The sequence below is a fragment of the Tenrec ecaudatus genome, chromosome 2 (assembly GCF_050624435.1).
Source record: "Tenrec ecaudatus isolate mTenEca1 chromosome 2, mTenEca1.hap1, whole genome shotgun sequence".
In the NCBI taxonomy this organism is placed as follows: domain Eukaryota; kingdom Metazoa; phylum Chordata; class Mammalia; order Afrosoricida; family Tenrecidae; genus Tenrec; species Tenrec ecaudatus.
This window is the reverse complement of record NC_134531.1, coordinates 222,043,455-222,067,403: the sequence shown is the minus strand read 5'-3', so window position 1 is coordinate 222,067,403 and position 23,949 is coordinate 222,043,455. Positions and strand designations below refer to the sequence as shown.

The 23,949-nt window shown below is 42.3% G+C and overlaps 2 protein-coding genes across 8 annotated transcripts in view; one reads left to right on the top strand and one right to left on the bottom strand.

The window, feature by feature from the left end:
* Positions 1-11,367, bottom strand: part of GART (phosphoribosylglycinamide formyltransferase, phosphoribosylglycinamide synthetase, phosphoribosylaminoimidazole synthetase) — a 31,773-nt gene extending 20,406 nt beyond the window's left edge. The window contains exons 1-11 of the mRNA XM_075542348.1: positions 11,214-11,367; positions 10,321-10,504; positions 8,290-8,385; positions 7,374-7,548; positions 6,194-6,305; positions 5,230-5,298; positions 4,354-4,479; positions 3,039-3,126; positions 2,778-2,863; positions 2,395-2,563; positions 992-1,223 (exon numbers count right to left, since the gene is read on the bottom strand). Coding sequence (XP_075398463.1) covers positions 992-1,223; positions 2,395-2,563; positions 2,778-2,863; positions 3,039-3,126; positions 4,354-4,479; positions 5,230-5,298; positions 6,194-6,305; positions 7,374-7,548; positions 8,290-8,385; positions 10,321-10,465 — 1,298 coding nt within the window. The 5' untranslated portion in view covers positions 10,466-10,504; positions 11,214-11,367. The remainder of the gene's footprint in view (positions 1-991; positions 1,224-2,394; positions 2,564-2,777; positions 2,864-3,038; positions 3,127-4,353; positions 4,480-5,229; positions 5,299-6,193; positions 6,306-7,373; positions 7,549-8,289; positions 8,386-10,320; positions 10,505-11,213) is intronic.
* Positions 11,368-12,104: 737 nt separating this feature from the next.
* SON (SON DNA and RNA binding protein) overlaps positions 12,105-23,949 on the top strand; it is a 30,823-nt gene continuing 18,978 nt past the window's right edge. For all 7 annotated transcript variants that reach the window (XM_075542342.1, XM_075542340.1, XM_075542344.1 and 4 more), the window contains exons 1-3: positions 12,105-12,263; positions 15,322-15,488; positions 17,572-23,520. In XM_075542342.1, coding sequence (XP_075398457.1) covers positions 12,187-12,263; positions 15,322-15,488; positions 17,572-23,520 — 6,193 coding nt within the window. In that variant the 5' untranslated portion in view covers positions 12,105-12,186. The remainder of the gene's footprint in view (positions 12,264-15,321; positions 15,489-17,571; positions 23,521-23,949) is intronic.

Sequence of the window (23,949 nt, the reverse complement as noted above, 5' to 3'; positions counted from 1 at the left end):
AATTCCACTTGAACGTGCATAAAGTCATTCTACTGGAGAGATATATTTAAAAATCGAGTTCTTGAACATCACTGTGAATTCAGTAAAGACCTGTATAATCTACAAAATGAACAAATGTGAAATCTTATTAGAAGAAAGGATACCAGGGCACAACTAGAGTTCAGAAAGTTAACTGCAATAAAGTGAGTAAACCGAGGCCATCTTAGGTAAAATGCAAGTCCTCCTGGCTTGAAACTAAAATTCTCTGTAATTACTGGCATTTTGTCCTTTTATTTTCCTCATCTTTAAGCTTATCCAACAGAAATAAGGCTGACGTCTCTTGAAACATGTCATTTCTATGGCATCTAATAAAATAAAAAGAATTTGAACATGGCGCCTCAAAGTTCTTGATTCTAAAAAGTATTCCAGTACAGCTTGCATCAAGACATTGCTAATGCCCCAATTTTTCCTAACATATCCATTAACCAATGGTATACTCAATGAACAGTACTCAATAAGTATTTAATAAATCAAAACACCCACACATAATTAATATTTTATTGATTTTGACAAGGGAATTACTGTACATGGCAATATATCTATTATCAAAAAGGGTTAAAAAAATTTTCAGTAATAAAGTGACTAAATAAACCTACCAAAATGCACAATATAATCAAGTTACAAAAGTTAGATGACCAAAACTCCCAGGATACCTTAAATTCTTGACAAAAACAGTTAAGTATAATTAAAGCACATCAATAATTTTCAAGCTCATGTCAGTAGGACAAAGAAAAGTCCTTAGGATCATTATTTAGGTAAACTTTTCAGACATAAGGCGCTATCTCTTCGCATGCTGTAACCAGTTATAGTTCAAACTAAATGTAAAGACTTGATGCGTGCATGGAAAGAGAAGAACACAGAAGAGCGTAGTATGTGCCATCAATGGGATCTTCCACACGGGCAGTCAGGCAGCTCTAAATCTGCTATAACCACCTCTGAGAGAGATTTTTACCTGCGCTGTTGGAGGAAGGCAATGGCACGATAGCCTATGTCCTTCCTATAAATGGCTCCCTCAAACTTTATAGTAGCCAGTCCCTTCTTGGCTTCTTCAAGTGCCGACAGGAGATTGTCCTGGATGGCTGTTATTGTAAGGACTCTTCCCCCATTTGTCACCACTTTGCCGTCTTTCAAGGCAGTGCCTGCTTGGAACACCTTCAGTCCCAATGCATGAGCCTCTGGAAACCCTGTGAAAGAGCACATGTGTCCTGTTAACAGGTGTCTCAATTATTTTACCCTTGTGGCTTTCAAAAGTTCCCTTTCAAGTCCTTTATTTCATCAAAACCCAGCTTCATCAGAAGGTAGGGATTATTGTAAAACCAAACCCACACACCAGCAGAATTGACTATGGCAACCCATCAGGCAGAGCACAACCTCCCTCCACAGGGTTTTCAAGCCAGCCAATCTCGGAAGCCAGCAGCCACATCTCTGTCCTGCAGAGTGGCTCAGTGGAGCAGTTAGTGGGATCGAACCATTCCCCTTTTGGTTTGTAGCTGGATGCTTAACCAGCACATGGCCAGAGCTCCTGGAATTAATCCAACACAACAATTACATAAAATGACCCCTTTGCTGCGGTTCTACTCTAGGGTGATAACTAAAGGGACTAAAAAAGGAGACACGAATGCTTGGAACAGTTAATAATTAAAACACACCCTGCATTTGACCACATCTACTTTTCACTGAAGTCCCGTAGCACTGTCAGGGAAGGATGGGAATGTCAGCCTCAGAAAGTTGGAAGCTGGAACTCACTAAACGCCTGTCAGAGCAAGGTGAGAATGTCTGTTCCCAAACAGACCGACAGCCCGAGAAACCCGGAGAGAGGGTCCCCGCTAAGTGAGAATCCATTCGACGGCACTGAGGTAGTTTTAGTTATAATTTTCACTTCAAAGAGAACTTATTCTAACTAATCCTTCCCTAAATGTGTACACTGCAAAATTTTAATGCAGATTTGACTTAAGCTAAATGTAGGATAACTGAACTTCACTTTCTTTTTAAATATTTTGAAGCTCTGAGCTAACATTTTACTAAAAACATCAGAATATACTTTCTTGCAGTGCCTTCAGAAATGGTGCATCCCCCCCAAGGAAATATGAAAACAAAACCCCCCCAAAACTGAAAAAAAAAAAAAAAAACCCTGCAAGAACACAGTGGTTTACACAAAGAACTCCGCAAGGCCGTATCCGTGATCATCCGGAGACTGTGTTAATGAAGGAAGACCGCTCTGTAAACACCTTTTTGGGGACGTGAAAGCACACCCAGATGATAAGCAATGTGGCTGTGTTACAGACACCTCCCAGCTGGGAGATTACTTCAGGCCCTTAGACACGATTGCTTACTCTATTGCTCCCTGATATGTACCTGTGATCTCCACACCTTTGGCGTAGTCTCCAGGATAACCTTTACTTGCCATGACAACAGTGATAGCAAACTGGTTTTCCAACCACACAGGCAGAGCTGTGCACAGCAGGCCATCTAAGGTGGACTGGATCACTTCATAAAGATCACTTTTAAGAAGGGGGAGGATTACCTGCACAAACACAGTCAAAATAGCAATTGAGAAATATTCTAGTTTTCCTTAATTATTGAATTCACTGGGATACTAGGTTGAACTGACAAACATTTCTCTAGGCAATCATTTCCAGGGTGATAAATCCTGCAAAGAATCCAACAGTATTCTTCCATATATTAAAACCTACATTTGTTATTTTTAATTGTGTACATAATATGTTACGGTTACCCACCTCACACTCTGGATCACCAAAGCGGCAATTAAACTCCAGCACTTTTGGACCATCTTTGGTGAGCATTATACCAGCATACAGAACACCTTTATTTCAAAAGAAAGAGGACATAAAAAGGAAATCTGTTACGAAGATTTTTTTCAAGTTGCTATAGCAAACATCACAACAACGGTCAGTTAAAAAAAGAGCGGGAATGAACAGTCTTGCCAAGGCATATGCTTTCTCTATAAGCAACGTCTATAGCTATATACATGTTCTTACCTGTGTAAGGTGTAGCTTCCTGCCGCATGCCATCCACTGTCCTCTGAAGAATAGTATTTTTAATTTTCAATAACAGATCCTTCGAAACCTGGGACGTAAACAAGTACATTCAGTCAATATTAAAAACAAAAAGAAATACATCTTAAGTGTTATGACAACTCTTCTTGACTCACTGATTGAGATGTGGGAGGCCTCCAGATTCAGTAAGTTTAAGAATCCTCACAACTGTGCTATCACGTGCGGGGGTTCAAAGCTTATTTTCACAGTTAAGAGAAAGAAGTGTTGCGAGGGAAAACATTCCACACAGAAACCATACAGCTAAGGGGAGCACTTTCTCTGTGCCTCCAGGGCCTAAGGGTGCACATAGCCACACAGCCTTTATTCAGCAATGAACTGACTGACTTTTATATCATCACCCAGCACCATACTGCAGATTTTCAAATGCAAAAATCTCTAGTAAAGCTTACTCAGTAGAGTTTTCTGAATTCTATGCATGACAAGGGGGAAAAAAAGCCTTCCCACCAGGAGGCTTTTATATCCATACAGTGAATTCTATGCACAGGTCACAAAATGCACACAAGAGCCAAGGTTTACAAACTGCCAAAATGAAAATGGATAGATCATATACTGAAATCACAATTACAAAATAGTAGCTTCAAAATAGTAGCTCATATAACCTGAAAACAAAAAGGTTTTGCAAGGCTTGTTTTTAATCTTTTAAAGGGAAATGTTTCAAAATCCAGTTATTAAAGTGAGTTTTTGAAATGCTCATTTAATGATAATATATAGCAAAACAATGTTTAATTGTGAGTGACTTACAAAAAAAATTTCTGAAGCACATTTTATCCTTATGATGCAGTAGGACCAGAAAAAATTAAGTTCCAATTATGTTTTAGATTTATCTCATACACACACACACACACAAACACACACCCCCACTCACTCTCGGTCTAGGTTTTATCACACACAGTTACACTCTTTCTCTCTCACACGGGTCTAGGTGTTCTCTAAGGATGACCAGAAGAGAATTTGCAACCCCTTGGTTAAAAACAGATTGTAGGGAAGAGCGCTAGGAGGTTCCGCTCAACAGGCTTCCTTAGGATAATAGTTGTTTCACACACAGGACCATCAAACACTACAATGATTCTCCATGAAGCCAGATCAGAATAGATCATTTGCATTTAATAGAAAAACCAACTTATTGATTAGATATAATTTACAAAGAGCCAAAACAACACAGGAAGAAAAGCAATAGCCAAGTGATCTTTGAAAAGACAAATTATTACTGAAATTCAGCTGAGCCTCTGTGAAGTACCTGAGGTGCTGGACAATAGGCTCCCATACCCCCAGTGTTGGGGCCCAGATCTCCATCCAATAATCGCTTATGGTCCTGTGCTGGGGGCATGGGGGCCACAGTTCTTCCATCTGTGAAACACAGACACTGCAGAGACAACAAAACAGACCACTTATGTTACAGGCTAGAAAAGAAAATAATTTAGGGTAAATTATATAAACCCATTCCTTTCCAGGAGCCCTGGTACCCTAGCGAATTAAGTGTTGGACTATGAACTGCAAAGTCAGCAGTTCAAACCCACTAACCATTGTGGGCAAAAGGTGAGGCTGTCTGCTGCCATAAAGAATCAGCTGTTTCAGAAACCCAGAGAGCAAGTCTACTGTGTATTCTAGGGTTGCTATGAGTTGGGACTGACTCAATGGCGGCAGGTTTGTATGCTGAGGGAGTTTCATTTGAACTATTAGAAGGAAAAACGCACGCCCAGGTCACATCTCCCTTGTATATTACACTACTGGAGTGTCTCTAAGTTTTCAGCTAGGTTAGTGAAAAATGAAGACCTCTCAAAATAATCCAACTTTGGGCTTTCTAGCACTGAAATTTTATTCAAAATTACTTTATTCCACTATTTATTGTGTAAGAAACATGGATAAATCCAAAACCTCAATACTGTGTGCTATAAGTCAATGTGTCTAGCCCTTATAGAAGGCACTCTTAAAAATGTTAAGCCCTTCTCCCACCCATTTAGCACCCCATATATAAAGTATATGCATTCCTTTAAACTGCTAAGATTTAGGAAAAAGCAACCAGAGAAAATAAAATCTTTCTTGGGGCATGGGAACTAAGTTTGAAGACAGATCCTTACATGCCATAAAAGCCCCAACAGCGGACTATACATACAGATATTTCTTCTCCTTCAAGTAGTTCTTCAATGACAATTGTTTCTCCAGCTGATCCAAAAGCTTTCTCCTAATGGTAGGTTTTAATAATAAAAGGTCAGTAAATATCTAAGCTTTTTACTGTTAACATAGGTGACTTCTGTCATTTTCTACCTTTTGTATTCTGAATAAACTGGAACTTGCCTGATGTATGTCCTCTGAAAGCCTCCAAGGAGCAAATGGATGCTTATTTTAATTGAGGGAACAATGGAGAGCTGGCACTGGCACAGAGGACCACCCACCCATATCACTAGTATTTTCCTGAGATTTGGCCTTAAAGTTTCAAGTAAGATAATGGGGAAAATGGTTATTTTTTCAGAATAAAATTAGGTATGCTTGCTACCAAAATTAGAGCAAAGCATGCCTCTGACAGGTGTACATAGGAAATAATACCCAAGGCAGCTAGATTCAGTACAACAGAAAAGCAAAACACATGAACTCACTGCTCCACTTCACTAAGACCTAGGATTCAGAGGAAGCACACGACTGTCCTCGTGATTTGAACATTTACTTAAACACGTTCCATAGTCTGAGGACTACACATATTCAGGAGCAACCAAGTATGAATGTTCTAACTAACTTCAAGTTAACTGAATCACATTTTGTCAGTGTCACTCTGTAATACTGGTTTATAAAGATGGGTTATAATTATACACCACCAATTACCCATATATACTGACCAAATGTATGCTCCCCGACCCCGTGCCTTGAGGCATTTGCAGGAGGAAAATGGAAAAAGCAGCTCATTGGCTTAAGGAGAAATTTGGATAGTAGCAACGGCAGAAAACATGAACACAGGTCATGGAACTGTTAACAGTAAGAAATGACTAAAGTTATGCTACATGCACACATACAAAACAAAGAAAAGAAAGAGATGTTTAGTTTCTGAATAGAAAATCAGATGTTCCCAGAAGAATCAAACCTACCTGCAGGATCTCCTGCACAGCTTTGCAGGCCTCTTCTTTGTTCTTCGCAACAATAACCCCCTTCCCAGCAGCAAGGCCACTGGCCTTCACAACCAAAGCAGGGAAGTCCGCACTGTGGAAACAAACACAACCTCAACACCAAGCCAACGATCTCAATTTCAACTGTTAAAATGTTTTTGAGGTTTGTCTGGTTAATTCGAGTAAGGTAATGGGAAAACATGTTTTGGTATGTTGTAATGATGTACTATAGAAACGGTTGTATGTCATGAATTTGTCTCTGCAACTAAGTAATAGTGCATTTAAGTTTGCTTTCCCCCCCCACTTATTTGGACAACACAGAGCCTTCTTGTTTATGAAAAAAACATTAAAAGATGAAATTTCTTCACTTAAAAAAATTAAAAAATTTTATTTGGGCTCTTACTGAAATTTCTTTTTCTAATGCAACATTATAAGAATAACGCTACAGTGTAAGAATAAAGTAGATATATATAAAATGGCTATGGAATGGAACCAATTAGATGGCCCCTACCACCACTATCCACTGCCATCCTTAATTCTGTCTCAGAGCATTTTCTGTTGATGTAAGACAAAGGCAACCCATCTATGTTTATTTTGAATTTCTGTTATCCACCAAACTGTCTTACTGTAAACATCTGACTCTAAAGACTAGCATGGTATCTTGAGAGGAAGTTATCTGTGTACTTAAACATGATAAAGCTGCCTTTCCTGATGATCCCTTCAGGACCAGGGCTGTGAGGGGCGATACTGGGAGGGTGGAGGGAGAGTGGGTTTGAAAGAGGGAACTGATTACAAGGATCTACATGTGACCTTCTCCCTGGGGTGAGGGAGGGACGCAGAAAAGAGGGTGAAGGGAGACATCGGACAGGGCAAGGTATGACAAAATGATAATTTATAAATTATCAAGGGCTCATGAGGGAGGGGGGAATGGGGAAGGAGGGAGCAGGGAGGGAGGAGGAAAAAAGAGGACTTGATGCAAAGGGCTTAAGTGGAGAGCAAATGCTTTGAGAATGAGGGCAAAGAATGTACAGATGTGCTTTATACAAGTGATGTATGTATGGATTGTGATGAGTTGTATGAGCCCTAATAAAATGCTTAATAAATAAATAAATAGCCCCCCCCCCAAAAAAAACCTGCCCTTACTAGGCAGCACTTAATCTACCTCATGATGAAGCTGCAGGCCTCTTCGGACTTGGTGAAAGCTCTCCATTTTGCAGTTGGGATTCCATGTCGGTCCATAAACTCTTTAGCAAACTTTTTGCTGGATTCTAACCGAGCTGCTTTTGCCGTGGGGCCAAAGCACCTTACACCTGCAGATGTCAGGCTCTCCACAATTCCTACGCAGAAAACAAGTAGCCTTAATGCGAACCAACACCTCTCCAAGATTTTTTTATCCCAAGAGCTTTTGACACTGAAGAAGTATTAAGATTAGACTAGCTCAACTATCCATGAGGATAATTACATTTTAAAAATTGCTGACTAAATATAAGTATTTTACTAGTATGTGATCCTAGTCCTGCTATTTTTGTGTTGTATTCAATTTTATGGATTATTGAATGGACATAAGAATAGAGCAGAACGAAATGAGACTAAGGATTGAACCCACTCTACTTTTCCTACCTTACACATGTGACAATTATCTAAAGACAGTAAATTCATGAGACCAAGGGCACATATAAAACCCTTTCTTATGATTAGGGCAAAGAATGTACAGATGTGCTTTATACAATTGATGTATGTATATGTATGGACTGTGATAAGAGTTGTATGAGCCCCTAATTGTTAAAATAAAAAAAATAATAAAAAGAAAAAAATGAAAAAAAAAAAGAATTGTATGAGCCCCTAATAAAATGTTTAAAAAAAAACACAAAAAAACCCTTTCTTAAGGTTATAAATTGGATCTTGCACTCATCCCTTTTATAGTGAGAAATGTAGGATATACAACTTTCAGAAAGACGAAATTTCCTTTTCTAATGCAACATTATATCCTAAGTCCTCATCCGTAAAACAGAGAGATTAGATAACCTTTAACTATTGGTAGTGCACATAATTTAACAATACACAGAAACAAACTTTACCAGCAGCCAAAGGCGCCTCTGGTCCAACAACAACAAATTCAATTTTCTCATCTTTGCAGAACTGAGCTAGGGCAGTGTGGTCATTAACTGAGATGGCTGTGAAGGAAAAAGAACCCACATGACTCAGAAACCCTTTCAAGCTAATGAAGTCCAATGCTAAAAACAAAGTAGAATATTTTAGTATGTCTCTTAAGCATTGTTTGTTACCAATGTAATTTCATTTTGAAAAATTCAGACTAGAATACATTATGCTAACCCCTTTTCTGTCATTATAGCCAGTTAGAAATTTCAAGTAAGCCCATGAAAGAGTAAAGTCTCTGACTCTTACGGCCACATCACCACTGTCCATCAGTTAACTGAAAACACAAGGCCGACTTCAAAAGGTTTGTGATAAAATAACATCCCACAATTCCATTTACCACAAACTTTTGGGAGCTTCTTCATAGATCATAGAATGTGCTCAAGAATGGCTTTTTGATGCCATGTAATTAAGAATCCACTGTGCTATTTTGTAGATGAGGGAGGAAGATGAGGCTGTCAGAAATCTCACACAAGGTTGGTGAGTCCAACTGATGGCAGTTCTGGCATTGCAATGGTTAAGAACTTGGTTGCTAACTGAAACCTGGTGAGACCTGCTCCCCTGAAGATTATAGCCCGGGTTAGTTCTACTCTGTTCCAGAGGTTGCAATATGTAGTAGTTGTGATGTGTAAGGCATAATCCAGAAAGATCAATTAATTTTGAATCTATAATGACTGACTGATTGGAATACCACATATCCCGAGTTAACAACTCCACACATAACTGTGCCGAGGAGAGCAAACTATGCCAGCATCAGCACAGAAAGCCTAACCCAACATGCTTCAGGACACTTTTGGGAGATTTTGATGGTGATGTGTATGAACTTAGCAAGAAGACTTAACACCTCAACTTAGGAATTAAGACCTTAAAGAAGTAGATTTTTTCCCCCAAAGTATACAACTATCATTCTGCGGCCTGTTTACTACTTTTTTCCCCCTCCACCAATGCTATGTTCCACGTGCCATACTGGACACAATACTAGATAAGGCAGAGAAATATTTCTTTGCCCCAGGTAACTTACATTTTAATGGGTGACAAAAACTCCACAGACTTGACTCTGACTCAGTCACCCTATATAGTTTCTGAGGCTATACCTCTTTAGGGCACATTTTTCTCTTGAGGAGCAGCTGATGGGTTTGAAATGCTGACCCCATGACAGTAGTGTAATGAACAGTGCTCTATTCCCCTTATAATAGGGGAAAAGAGTGAAAGTAAATACACAGTGGCTCATGTGGAAAAGAAGTGAACGAAGGGTGGAAAACTGCTGCTATAGGTCACCAGCTGTAGGAAAGCTATCTTTGACAGGTAATATTTAAGTTGAAGCTGATGAGGAATGAAGCATGTTAAAGTGTAGGAATAAATGCTAAAGGAAGGCAAGTTGGCTCCTGATAAACTGGCGAGATAGTGTGGACATAAAGCACAGTGAAAAGGGTGTGGGGGAAGGGAGTGGTGCTGACCTAAAACCTCAATAGAAAGGCAGGGGAAGTGAAATCACAAAGATTCTGTAAGACACCTTAAGTTCAGGTTTATTCTAATTGCTATGAGAAGTCAATGAGGAATTTACTGTTTGGTATAAACTGATCCTTTCATTTTTTTATCAGTGGAAGAGATAAGAGCTAAGATCGTTTTACAGTTAAGAAATGCCAGGATTTAGAAGGCGAGCATCGCTTCACTTTTCACTTCTAAAAATAGACATCAAAATGCCTCTACTTTTCCTACCAATGTATTTTATAAAATACTGGATTACAGTAGTTCGAATAGGATATGCCACATTCTTATTATAAACTTATTACATATGAAACGATTCAAATCACCACATACATTTTATTGCTGACAAAACTAAAAATCCGAGTAGCAATCTAATTCTTGTGTCACAAGGGACAGCTAGCTGACAGTTAACTTCTCAAGAACATATATTTACAATTTCACGACCCTCCCAAAGACATGATTACCAGTATTTGTGATTTTATCTGAGCAAGCAGTGCCTGCATTTCCTGGGGCGACCAGTACTTGTTTGACATGATTAGACTGTGCAAGTTTCCAGGCCAGAGTATGTTCTCTTCCTCCACTGCCAATTACAAGCACTCGGGTTGCCATTGCTAGCTGCAAAGCGGAACCTGGTACAAAAATAGAACACTGCAGGAAGAAAATCACAGGTGATGTATTAGAATGCCTAGCGTTTAGAAAAAAAAAGTACTAATAAGTGCAAAGATAGGTTTTTGAATTTAAAAAACTTTTATCCATAAACTAAGAAATTACGGCACTCAGAATAGAGCAAACATAGTTTTTTGAATGGATGCCATCATGTATACCTAAGGCATACTTAGGTATTCATCTGGAAGGAATCAGCGAGGTTGGTTGGGCTCCTGAGCCCGACTGTCTGAGTAGACTCTGCCCGTTTTATCGGGGAGTTGTGGAATAACAATGTTCTGTGGAGTCCTTTTATGTCTGAAGTGAACGAGAGCAAGAAAGCCGGGCTATGTTATTGCAAAGGATTTGTGGAGTAACAAAAACAGTAACGAGAGTCCCAGAGTGGACCTAATAATTTCCTGTAGACAGAGTGCCTAACACAACATGCTAAAAACGGGCACGTCGGAGGCCTGATAAAAACACAAACATACTCCAAAGGTAAAGTCCCGACACCTCAGTAAGCAGAAGACTAGGTCAACGTAAACGTTCACCGCAAAACGAAGCGCACGTGGCCAACTCCCACCCCACCCCCCCGCCCGCGTTTTGCAGTCGAGACGACGAACATCGGCCTGCGGCCGAACTACTTTGCACGGTCTGCACTGCACCCCGGTATCGAAGACCCCCGCGCCCCCGGCCGAAGAGACTGCATACGCACCGAGACAAAGCGACGCGCGCTCCCTCGCTCCCACGCGGGCGCTCCGAACGCCGGGCTCCCGCGGCGGAAGTGGACGGGCGGCGCCGGCGCGGGGCGGGCGCGCCCACTGATTGGCCCGCTCGGCTCTCCGTCCTCCGGCAGGCGGTGTGGATGCCGCCCCCGGGTGGGGCTTGGGCCAGCTACCGACCTCAGCAGCGAGCACTCGCCCGTTTATTAATGTAAGCCCTTAAAGTCGAGTGCCACGTAACTGCTCCCCTCGGGAGCGAGGGCCACCCGAGCCCGGCGGGGTCCCAAGAACAAAACCCGCGCCTCAGCTAACCCTGCGGACCGGGGTCCGAGCTGAGCCGCCCCCACGAAAACTCCCGGGAGACTAGAATACACCAACTTTTGAGAGTAGCTGCCTTAGGACATCCGGCCTCCGCTAGGCTGTAGTGGGAGAGACTCGGCGGAAATGCATTCTCGGTTATTTAAGTAGGGGTGGAGGCAGCCAAGTTCATGCCCAGTTGCATCTCCCTAGCAAACAACTTGGCGCCACACGGCAACGCCTAAAGGTTGCTTTTCAAAACAAATTGCCCCCTTCTTTTTTCCCCTGTAGCATTCGACATCGGACGTTTAGTGGCTCTAGTAACCTACTAAGTTACCCCAAACCCGGTTGAGGAGTGACAACTTAAGCGGACACCGTCGCCTCAAGCGCGGTTTCTCGTGTAATGGCGCCTGCGTCAGACACTAACATGGCGGACATAGTCGTGCGCGGCGCAAACGTCAGCAGCTTTACCTAAGCCGCTCAGGAACAGCAAAGGAAAACGGAGCCGTCATCTCTGATTGGCTGGACGGCGAGGCGTGCTTATAAAGACGATTCTGCATCAGCCAATCAAAGAGGCGAGAGACGGAACTGGTCGCAGCACCGCCTCCCGAGGCATGCTGGGAGCCTGGAGGACTAGCGAGGAGGAGTTGAGAGAACGGAGCAGACGCCATGGCGACCAACATCGAGCAGATTTTTAGGTCTTTCGTGGTCAGTAAATTTCGGGAAATTCAACAGGAGCTATCCAGGTAAATGTTCCCCAGACGCCTATGCTCCCAAGGGGCCGTTAAGACCCGATGTAGAGTTCTGTGACGCCTTTCTTCGGAGGCGCCGTCGTTCTGAAGCTCAGGCCCCGCTACAGCCCCGCCTGGGCCTGGGATCCATTTTCCGCCGTCCCCTCCCCCACCCTCTTTTTCCTTCTCCCTGTGGCATTTCGCCCCCTCCGAGGTAACCCCACTCTCCCTCATCCAGAACCCGATCGAGGGGTTCTCTCTTCGCTCCCGCTTGGTCGTTTCCTACGTTTGCGCGACTTGCAGCCCTTGGCTGCCCAGCGCCGACGGGCCTACTTCCTCCCTCAGCTCCGCCGCCGCCGCGTCTCCCCTCCCCCTCTCCGCTTCCGCGGGTTTCGCCGGTCAGTGCCGATGGCCGGAAAGGGTCTTCAACGGCCGTTTCTTGGGTAATCTTCAATCCGCTTTGTTATTGTCAGCTTCAGACCGTTTGAGGGTCAGCATTCATTAATTAGATTATTTAGGCCCTAATGTCTCAGGACTTCCACCCGACAACATTCTACTTGCAAAGGGTTTCCTTAAAGTGGCTTCAGTTTGTTAGCAGTTTTTGTCCAAATACTCGATGTGAAGATAGTAGAGGACTTTGAGAAACAGTAAATTTTAAATTCTAGCAAGTTGAAAATGGGCTTTGTGTGTAATTGAAATTTCCGTGCCCCTCTTGCCCCGAGTTAACGTTTGACCAACCCGTTGCTTTCGTTGTCTTTGACACACACGTTAGAGGAATTAACGCGTGGGTGCTACGAAAATGTAGAAGGCTGAGATTTTCGAATAGTTGGTTTACTCTAGAAGGAAAATAGTGACGGTCTGCTTCAGTGGTTGCCTTAATATTTCTGCTTTCTGTCATTTCCTTTATTCAAGTACAGGGTGGGAAAGAGATCTCGAGGCATCAATATTCTGATTTCAGAGTTTTTTGGCTTGTGTGTTTTAAAAGTTTAGAGCAAGAGAATTGTGTACATGTGAACGTTCTTGATTATGTGACTGTAATCACATAATTAGGGTCAACATCTTGGGCTTAGTGGAGATTGAAATAATACTGCTAGAATTATCCAAAGTAGTGTTCTGTAAGGACACAAAATTCTTTAGATGGGAATTGTATCTGTTAATTATATTTTCAATTTTTTTGAAAATGTGCTAGCACTTGTGTAGGATTATGAGAAAAGAACTTGAGCACAGAGAACATGATTTCCCTGAAAGCTAATAGTTTTGTGCAAGCAAGTCGTGTTTGTGCAATGCCTTGGGTTTTTTGTGTAACTATTAAAAACCCATCTTTCTATCAGAAAATAAATGTATAAAACGTAGAAGATAGTCACAGCAAGAAAATAAAAACCAGTTGTTTTTTTCAGCACCAATTAATTATATGCTTTTTATCAGTGAGTCATAATTTTTCCTTTTTTTACCTTGTGAGCAAATTTGTTTTACTCCAGTTTTTGGGGTGTGTGTGAATATTTTTCATGGCTGTATAGAATTCTGTTGTGGAAATATATTTAGGTTTATTTGAATTGAAATTTTCATTGCATTTTAGTAACTAGATTTGCTTCTTGTTGGCAATCTGAACTGCTAAGATGGAATTCATAATTATCAATGAATTGACTTACGGAATTTGACGTTTGTGCTTTGTGAATTTTTCAATTTGTGGTCCTTTGAAGAGTAATTCTAAGTGCTCGCAAAAAGTAAAATGAAGTGCTGCAGAATGTCTAACAAGAGTATTAGACAAAGCAATTTATTAGTAGGGGACGTGTAGCTTTCCCTCAAACTATCTGTAAAGCATTATTGATCTAAAAACAAATTGTGAATTATTTGCTACTTCCCTAATGTCCCACCCCCTACCGCTTTTGGTATTGTAGGTAATGAGACTGATATTTTGAAATAGTAAGGTAACTATTATAGGTGTCTAAACATACTGCTGTGGAGAGTGACCCTATTGGACAGTAGAAGGGGTTCCTAGGATACAATCTTTATTGGAGGTATTAGATTTAAGGTTGGTAGTTGAGTGCTTTAACTACTGTACCACTATGGTTCATAATTATTAATATATAGTAGGTAGAGGATGCTCGCCAACTTCTTCCTGTAAATAGTTTGTGATATTCAGCCACATTTCTGTATCATTTTCCTTATTTATCAAATCAAGAATAATATGAGCTTAGTATTTAGGCGTAAATCATTTAAATATTAAAGAGCAAGATGTACTTGGTTGAGAACTGTTAGTACTGTGTGGTTATGTTATTAAGCCAAATATTTAACATTTATTCTTTTCTAATCATTGAAACTTTTATTGGGTACTGGAGTGTAATTATGTTTCAGTTAGTTTCAAGTGAATTAATGAAAATTGGTCAAAATTGACTTCTTTTAAACTAGTGTTTTCAAACTACTTTTACCAGTTTATGTAAAAATGACTACATCTTATGTTTCATGCCTGTTACAATTCCCTCACCTATGCAATGGCAGTGTTATTTCTGTTTATTTTTTGATATAAAAGTTTTCACTTATTTTACATGCGGTTTTTAATAACTGGGTTAAATTTCATAAGTGTATTTTTTAAGCTTTATGGTATTGGTAGCTTAAACCAGAACTGAGGTGATATGCTGTTTTACTCAGTTGTAAATGGCTAACTTATGTGTACCAGGATTCTATTTAATTATACTTGTGCAGGTGTGGCTTTATTGTGGCCATGTTTTCTATGTAATGCTAGGCAGTATATATTTCTCGGATTTGTGATTTGGCTCTTAGTAAGTTTTTTCCCTAGGAAAAATAACCTAGCTAATCCACAAGCCTTAATAATTTTGGGGAATCTTTTGTTTAAAAAACAAAAAGAGCTTTAAGTAGAAATACAAAGTTGTCAGTTATTAGTAAATAGTGTTGACAGCATTAATGCTGGGATTATCATCTGAAAGAAATACAGGGAGAATGAATTGTGTGGCTGTTTTGGTATAAGGTGTTTTAATTGAACTCTGAAGATTAATTGGCTTTATTACATGATGTATTAAATTGTTACTGAATTCTGATAACTCTTCTTGTCAAGTGGAAGGAATGAAAGCCAGTTGAATGGTGAAACCAGTGCACCTATTGAAGGAAACCAGGCAGGTGACTCGTCTGCTTCGGCTAGGAGCCTACCAAATGAAGAAATAGTGCAAAAGATTGAGGAAGTGCTTTCTGGCGTTTTAGATACAGAACTACGATGTAAACCAGGTAAGTTGGAGATTATCAGTGGGCTCAAAAAATTTGTACTGAGGTTTTTTGTTTTTAACTTTAATCTTAATATTTTCGGACTGCAGGATACTAAAAATAGCCATTAACTGTAAAATTACAATATATGTGTGTAGTTTGGTTCAATGTAGACAGTTTAAGTTTATCTTTGAAAATACAAGTGATATAAGTTGGAGTAGTAATGTACTTAGTTGCTTTGATGGTGGATTATAATTTTTATTTAGTCCAAGATTTTGAGCAAAGATTTTTGGTAGTATTTATAGCACTTTTGGAAGATGTAGGAGTTTGGGTGAAATCTATACTTGATCTTAGCCAAAAGGCTGAGAAGTGATAGAATCTGGATGAAATCTTGAGTGATTTTTAAAACTTATCCTGGGGGTTTTCATATAGACCCCAAGCAAAGAGCTTATCTAGAGTTTTAATCAGCCACAGAAATAGCAGTATCTTCATTTGGTCTTGCAATTGTAATATGTCTTATAAAACACAAACCCAGTATGATTTGAAAAGCATTGACGCTAGCTGTGGTTGGTATTAAGGCTTTAAAGCAAGCGCTTCTCCAACCTGTGGTTCCCAACCCTTGGGGGGGGGGTGTCGACCCTTTCACAGGGGTCGCCCTATTCATAACAGTAGCAAAATGACAGTAGGAAGTAGCAACGAAAATAATTTTATGGTTGGGGGGGGGTCACCACAACATGAGGAACCTGTATTAAAGGGTCGTGGCATTAGGAAGGTTGAGAACCACTGCTTTAAAGATATAAATTAGTTAACTTTTGGCATTGTAAACTATAATTTAGAGACAGTGACTAATTTTTCACCTTTTCCTGTGCTGTTTTTTTCTGTGGACTTCATGGGATGGATTTCTGATTAGCTTTATCTGGGAAAATGGGATTTTTCTAATTTGAAATTAAATCCCATCTGGTTGTTAAATGAATTCTATACCGCATTCTCATGTTCACATGCAAATTGAAATAATTATATCTGATCATCTAACTTTCTTTTTGCAAAATCACTTTTTAATATCAGCTTACATTTGCTGAGAGCCAGGTTTTTTATTTTTTCCGTATACGTTATTTTTTTAGTTTTTTTTACTGTAGGAAGAGGTACAGAGAATCAATAATTTGCTTAGATTTAGTAAGTAGATTGATTCTCGATCCAAAGTATTGAGGTCAGCAGTTCAAAACCACCAGCTATTCCTCTTTAAAGAGTTATAGTCTTAAAAAATTAAAAGGGGAGTTCTACACTGTCCTATAGGGTTGTTGGGAGTCAGCATTAACTTTGAGGGTCCAAGAGTGGTTTGGTTTTTAGTGCCATATTAAAGAGTAATTTCTTCAGGTTGATAGCAGTAAGATTAGATGACGGGAAGATGAGGTGTTTGGGGTGCAGTAGCTTTCTATTGTTCTGTGATTTGAATGGTCTGCAGTTCAAAATGACCAACTGCACCTTGGGAGAAAGACTAGACTTTTACTCCAGTACAGAGTTAGTCTCAGAAACTCACAAGAGCAGTTCGATAACCTGGTAGCAGTGAGTTGGTTTGGCTTTGGAAGTTTGTATTAACGATTTGGAAAAAGTATAGTGGCCACTTGAATTTAATCAATTCCACTGAATTATACCTGTAGTAATTGTTGAATTGTTAGTGTTGCTCTACATTTTCACCAAAACAATAGAAAATGAATTCAACTATTACCATAGGGTTATTATGAATCAGAATTGATTTGATGGCAATGGATTTGGTTTGGTTTGGTTAGGGAGTTTTTTTGAAGGTTTTTAACGTAGGTTTTAGTTCTACAAAGGAGTTACTGGGAAAGGGGCAGTCTTCAGATGACTTAGCTTGTGGAAATAGTTTATAACGTAAGGCTTTAAAAGGTTTATGAGAAAATGGAATCAAAACGCAGTGGACTGTCAAAGTTCTTACATGTTTGTGTTTTGTTAACACATTTGAATAAATGTAGTAATCTACATATTTTGTTAGTATGGCGCTATGCTGTGGCATTTTAATGTGCTTTATGTATATTTCTTCTGGAGACTTTCAAGGATGCCTGACAAAATTAATTTTTCTTGATTTCAGACTTGAAGGAGGCCTCTAGAAAAAGTAGATGTGTGTCTGTACAAACAGATCCTACTGATGAAGAAGTTCCCGCCAAAAAGTCAAAGAAGCACAAAAAGCATAAAAATAAAAAGAAGAAAAAGAAGAAAGAAAAGGAGAAAAAATACAAAAGACAGCCAGAAGAATCTGAGGCTAAGCTGAAATGTCATGATGGTAACCTAGATACAGAATCTGATTCCTTTTTGAAATTTGATTCTGAGCCTTCAGCGATGGGACTGGAGCATCCTATAAGAGAGCTTGGCTTGCCCGAGACCAGTGATTCCCATACAGTTGCTCTAGAACCTTCTCTGATAGCTATGGAGGTATCTGAGCCCCACAACCTAGAAACCCTGAAGCAAGCTACAAAACCTGCAGAACTGTCCATAGCATCTACATCAGTAATCTCAGAGCAGTCAGAACATTCTGTGGCAGTGACGCTGGAACCATCCATGACAAAGATGTTGGATTCCTTCGCGACAGCATCAGTGCCTACTACAACACTAGTGCTGAAGTCATCTGATCCAGTTGTAACAATGTCCACGGAGTATCAGATGAAGTCTGTGCTCACATCCTGGGAAAGCACATCTCCAGAGCCATCCAAAATAATGTTGGTAGAGCCTCCAGTAGCAAAAGTGCTAGAACCAACAGAAACCGTTGTGGAATCCTCAGAGACACCTGCTGAGGTGTACCCTGAGCCAAGCACATCAACAACATTGGATTTTCCAGAGTCATCCGGACCTGAAGTGCTAAGATTGCCAGAGCAGCCTGTAGAAGCACCAATGGAGATGGCTGAATCATCTATGACAAGACCGAAGGAGTTGCTGGAGCTGCCTAAGACCGCAGCGTTGGAGCTGCCGGAGTCGTCGTCGGTGGCCTCAGCAATGGAGTTGCCGGGGCCACCTGCGACCTCCATGCTGGAGTTGCAGGGGCACCCTGTGACTCCAGTCCTGGAGTTGCCGGGGCCCTCTGCTACTCCGGTGGCAGAGTTGCCGGGCCCCCCTTCTACCCCAGTGCCTGAGTTGCCAGGGCCCCCAGCGACTGTAGTATCTGAGTTGCCGGGGCCCTCTGTGACACCAGTGCCACAGTTGCTGCAGGAATTGCCAGGGCTCCCAGCATCATCTGTGGGGTTGGAGCCACCACAGGAGGTGCCAGAGCCACCTGTGATGGCACAGGAGTTACCCGGGCTGCCTGTGGTGACAGCGGCAATGGAGTTGCCAGGGCAGCCTGTGGTAACAGCGATGGAGTTGACCGAACAACCTGTGACGACGACAGAGTTGGAGCAGCCTATGGGGATGACAACGATGGAACATCCTGGACAGCCTGAGGTGACAACGGCAACAGGGTTGCTGGGGCAGCCTGAGGCAACAATGGTGCTGGAGTTGCCAGGACAGTCAGTGGCGACAACAGCGCTGGAGTTGCCTGGGCAGCCTTCGGTGACTGGGGTGCCAGAGTTGCCAGGGCTGCCTTCGGCAACTAGGGCACTGGAGTTGTCGGGGCAGCCTGTGGCAACTGGGGCACTAGACTTGTCTGGGCAGCTCATGGCAGCTGGGGCACTAGAGTTCTCGGGGCAGTCTGGGGCAGCTGGAGCACTGGAGCTGTTGGGGCAGCCTCTGGCAACAGGGGTGCTGGAGTTGCCTGGGCAGCCTGGGGCGCCAGAGTTGCCTGGGCAGCCTGTGGCAACTGTGGCGCTGGAGATTTCTGTTCAGTCTGTGGTGACAACATCGGAGCTGTCAACGATGACCGTGTCGCAGTCCCTGGAGGTGCCCTCGACGACAGCGCTGGAATCCTATAATACGGTAGCACAGGAGCTGCCTACTACGTTAGTGGGGGAGACTTCTGTAACAGTAGGAGTGGATCCCTTGATGACCCAAGAATCCCATATGCTAGCCTCTAACACCATGGAGACCCATATGCTAGCGTCCAACACCATGGACTCCCAGATGCTAGCATCCAACACCATGGATTCCCAGATGCTAGCATCCAACACCATGGACTCCCAGATGTTAGCTTCTAGCACCATGGACTCCCAGATGTTAGCTACCAGCTCCATGGACTCCCAGATGTTAGCTACTAGCTCCATGGATTCCCAGATGTTAGCTACCAGCTCCATGGACTCCCAGATGTTAGCTACTAGCTCCATGGATTCCCAGATGCTAGCGACCAGCTCCATGGACTCTCAGATGTTAGCGACCAGCTCCATGGATTCCCAGATGCTAGCGACCAGCTCCATGGACTCTCAGATGTTAGCGACCAGCTCCATGGATTCCCAGATGCTAGCGACCAGCTCCATGGACTCCCAGATGTTAGCAACTAGCTCTATGGACTCCCAGATGTTAGCATCTGGTACTATGGACTCTCAAATGTTAGCTTCCGGCACAATGGATGCCCAGATGTTAGCATCTGGTACCATGGATGCCCAGATGTTAGCATCTAGTTCCCAAGATTCTGCTATGTTGGATTCAAAATCTCCTGATCCCTATAGGTTAGCTCAGGATCCTTACAGATTAGCTCAGGATCCCTATAGGTTAGGTCATGACCCTTACAGGTTAGGTCATGATGCCTACAGGTTAGGACAGGACCCTTACAGATTAGGCCATGATCCCTACAGACTAACTCCTGATCCTTACAGAATGTCACCTAGGCCCTATAGGATAGCACCCAGATCCTATAGAATAGCACCCAGGCCATATAGATTAGCACCTAGACCCCTGATGTTAGCATCTAGACGGTCTATGATGATGTCCTATGCTGCAGAACGCTCCATGATGTCATCTTATGAACGCTCTATGATGTCGTATGAGCGGTCTATGATGTCCCCAATGGCTGAGCGCTCCATGATGTCAGCTTATGAGCGCTCTATGATGTCAGCCTATGAACGCTCTATGATGTCCCCTATGGCTGAACGCTCTATGATGTCAGCATATGAACGTTCCATGATGTCAGCTTATGAACGTTCCATGATGTCCCCAATGGCTGATCGATCTATGATGTCCATGGGTGCTGACCGGTCTATGATGTCATCGTATTCTGCTGCTGACCGATCTATGATGTCATCGTACTCTGCAGCTGACCGATCTATGATGTCATCTTATACTACTGATCGCTCAATGATGTCTATGGCTGATTCTTATACCGATTCTTATGCTGACACATATACAGAGGCATATATGGTGCCACCTTTGCCTCCTGAAGAACCACCTACAATGCCACCATTGCCACCTGAGGAGCCACCAATGACACCACCATTGCCTCCTGAGGAACCACCAGAGGGTACTACATTACCCACAGATCAGTCAGAATTAGCAACTGAAAATGCATGGCCTACTGAGGTGCCAGCATTGTCTCCTGAAGAATCGGTGTCATTGCCTGAACCTACGATGAGTCAGAGTGAGATTTCAGAGCCTTTGGCAGTGTCTGCTAGTTACTCAGTGTCAGCATCCGAGCCCTCAGTGTTAGCAGCAGAACCTGTTGTGACTGTTCCAGAACTACCATCAGAACCAGAGTCTGCAGTTACATCTATAGCTGTGCAGTCTGCTGTGGTAGTAGAACATGAAATTATTCCAGAGACGTTAGTGACTTGTATGGCAACTGAAACTCCCATAATGTCAGCTGAACCAGCTATGTCAACATCAGAGCCTCCAATTATGTCAGAGACAGCAGAAACATTTGAGTCCATGAGCACTGCAGGACATGCTTCAGAAGTATCTGTGCCCATCTTGGAGTCAACTGTAACTATTTCAGAGTCGGCACAGAGCACTCAAGAGCTACCAGCTATGCCTGTCACAGAGCTTCCAGCCATGTCAGTCCCAGAGTTGCCAGCAATGGCTGTTACAGAGTCAATGGCGGTGGCTGTTCGGGAACCCCTGGCGGTGGCAGTCCCAGAGCCGCTGGCTGTTTCAGAGGTGCTTGTGGTGGCTGTCCCAGAGCCGCCAACTATGACTGACCCAGAGCATGTTGCTCTTTCTGTGCCAGTGGTTTCTGCCCTGGAGCCAACTGTGTCTATGGTGGAACCAGCAGTGTCGGTTCTTCAGCCTGCCATGATTGTTTCAGAACCAACAGTTTCTGTTCAAGAATCCACTCTGGCTGTTTCAGAGCCTTCTGTTACTGTCTCAGAGCAAACTCAAGTGATATCAACGAAATTGGTTTTAGAAACTACATCAATGATACTGGAGTCTAGTGTTATGTCCTCAACACATATTATAAAGGGAATGAATTTAATATCCGGCAATTCTAATCTTGCTCCAGAGATTGGCATGCAGGGGATTACCATGTATGCAGGTGAAGAGTCGCATGCTGAAGGACACCTGAAGAGTGACACTTACGGAAGTGAACGTAGTATGGGTATAGACCTTAATAATATAATTAGGAATGAGATGGAACATACTACAGTGTCTGCTGCCAGCACTGGTAGTGAAATTGGGAAAGAGAAAATTTCACCTGTCAATGAGACTGAGCAATGCACAGTATTGGTTGCCTGCCCTGGTGTTAGTGAAGCTGATGTAGTAAGAACTCTATCTTCTGATCCTCTTGAACATGATGCAAAGGCAACTAGTAAGGGTATTGAATTTGCCACAACATCTGCTTTCAGTTCAGACAATAAATATGATGTGGAGGTATCTGTAACTACTCAAGATAGTGAACATGACATGGTAATTTCCACCAGCCCTAGTGGTGGTAGTGAAGCTGACATAGAGGGACCTTTGCTTGCTAAAGACTTTCATCTTGAGTTACCTACTAATAACTTTGCTTACAGTAAGGATGCAGAAGGACCATTACCTATGCCAGAGAATGACCAGACAATGCCAGTGGATCTTAGCCCTAAAGAAAATAGTGAAAAAGAAGCACCACTTCCCACTAAAGAGATACTGCCCAATTCAGGGTTTCCTACCAATATCGAGGATATTAATGAAGCAGATTTAGTGAGACCATTGCTTCCTAAGGACATGGAACGTCTTACAAACCTTAGGGCTGGTATTGAAGGACCTTTACTTGCAAGTGAAGTGGAACGTGACAAATCTGTTGCCAGTCCAGTTGGTGTAGCAGAAAGAGCTTCAGAATCCTCTTCAGAGGAAAAAGATGATTACGAAATTTTTGTTAAAGTAAAGGACACACATGAAAAGAGCAAGAAAAAGAACCGTGACAAAGGTGAAAAAGATAAGAAAAGAGACTCTTCATTAAGATCTCGAAGTAAGCGGTCCAAGTCCTCTGAACACAAATCACGTAAGCGTACCAGCGAATCTCGTTCTAGGGCAAGGAAGAGATCATCTAAGTCCAAGTCTCATCGCTCTCAAACACGTTCACGGTCACGTTCAAGACGTAGAAGGAGGAGTAGCAGGTCAAGATCCAAGTCTAGAAGGCGATCAGTTTCGAAAGAAAAGCGCAAAAGATCTCCAAAGCACAGATCCAAGTCTAGAGAAAGAAAAAGAAAAAGGTCAAGCTCTAGGGATAACCGAAAGACAGTTAGAGCTCGAAGTCGAACCCCAAGCCGGCGAAGTCGGAGTCATACACCCAGTCGACGAAGAAGGTCTAGATCTGTGGGGAGGAGGAGGAGCTTTAGCATTTCTCCCAGTCGTCGGAGCCGTACCCCCAGTCGAAGGAGTCGTACCCCCAGCCGCCGGAGTCGGACCCCCAGCCGCCGGAGCCGCACCCCCAGCCGGAGGAGTCGCACTCCCAGCCGCCGCAGCCGCACCCCCAGCCGGAGGAGTCGCACTCCCAGCCGCAGGAGCCGCACCCCCAGCCGCAGGAGCCGCACCCCTAGCCGAAGGAGAAGATCAAGATCTGTGGTAAGAAGACGAAGCTTCAGTATATCACCAGTCAGATTAAGACGTTCACGAACACCATTGAGGAGAAGGTTTAGCAGATCTCCTATCCGTCGTAAAAGATCCAGGTCTTCTGAAAGAGGCAGATCCCCTAAACGTTTGACAGATTTGGGTAAGTTTTTTTTTTTTAAACTTGGTGGTAAAGTAGAGAATAATTAAACTTGTGTTTTTTCTTTATGCAAATTTAAATTCTCAGATGCTTGGTTTAGTATGAAAATAAGTTTAAAAACTTTTAGGATTACATTATGTCTACTCAGGAAATGTGGGATAGATACCTAAGTATTGATAGATGTTAGAGTTAAGGAGACCTACTTTTAAGATGATTAAAACCAGTGTTGACTACATTTTATCTTGCTTCAGACTAGATAGTAGTAGTTCTCAGCCTTCCTAATGCCGCAACCCTTTAATATACAGTACGGTTCATGTTGTGGTGACTCTTCAACCATAAAATTATTTTTGTTGCTACTTCATAACTCTTAATTTTGCTACTGTTTGAATCAGGTGACGCCTGTGAAAGGGTCGTTTGACTCCCCCAAAGGGG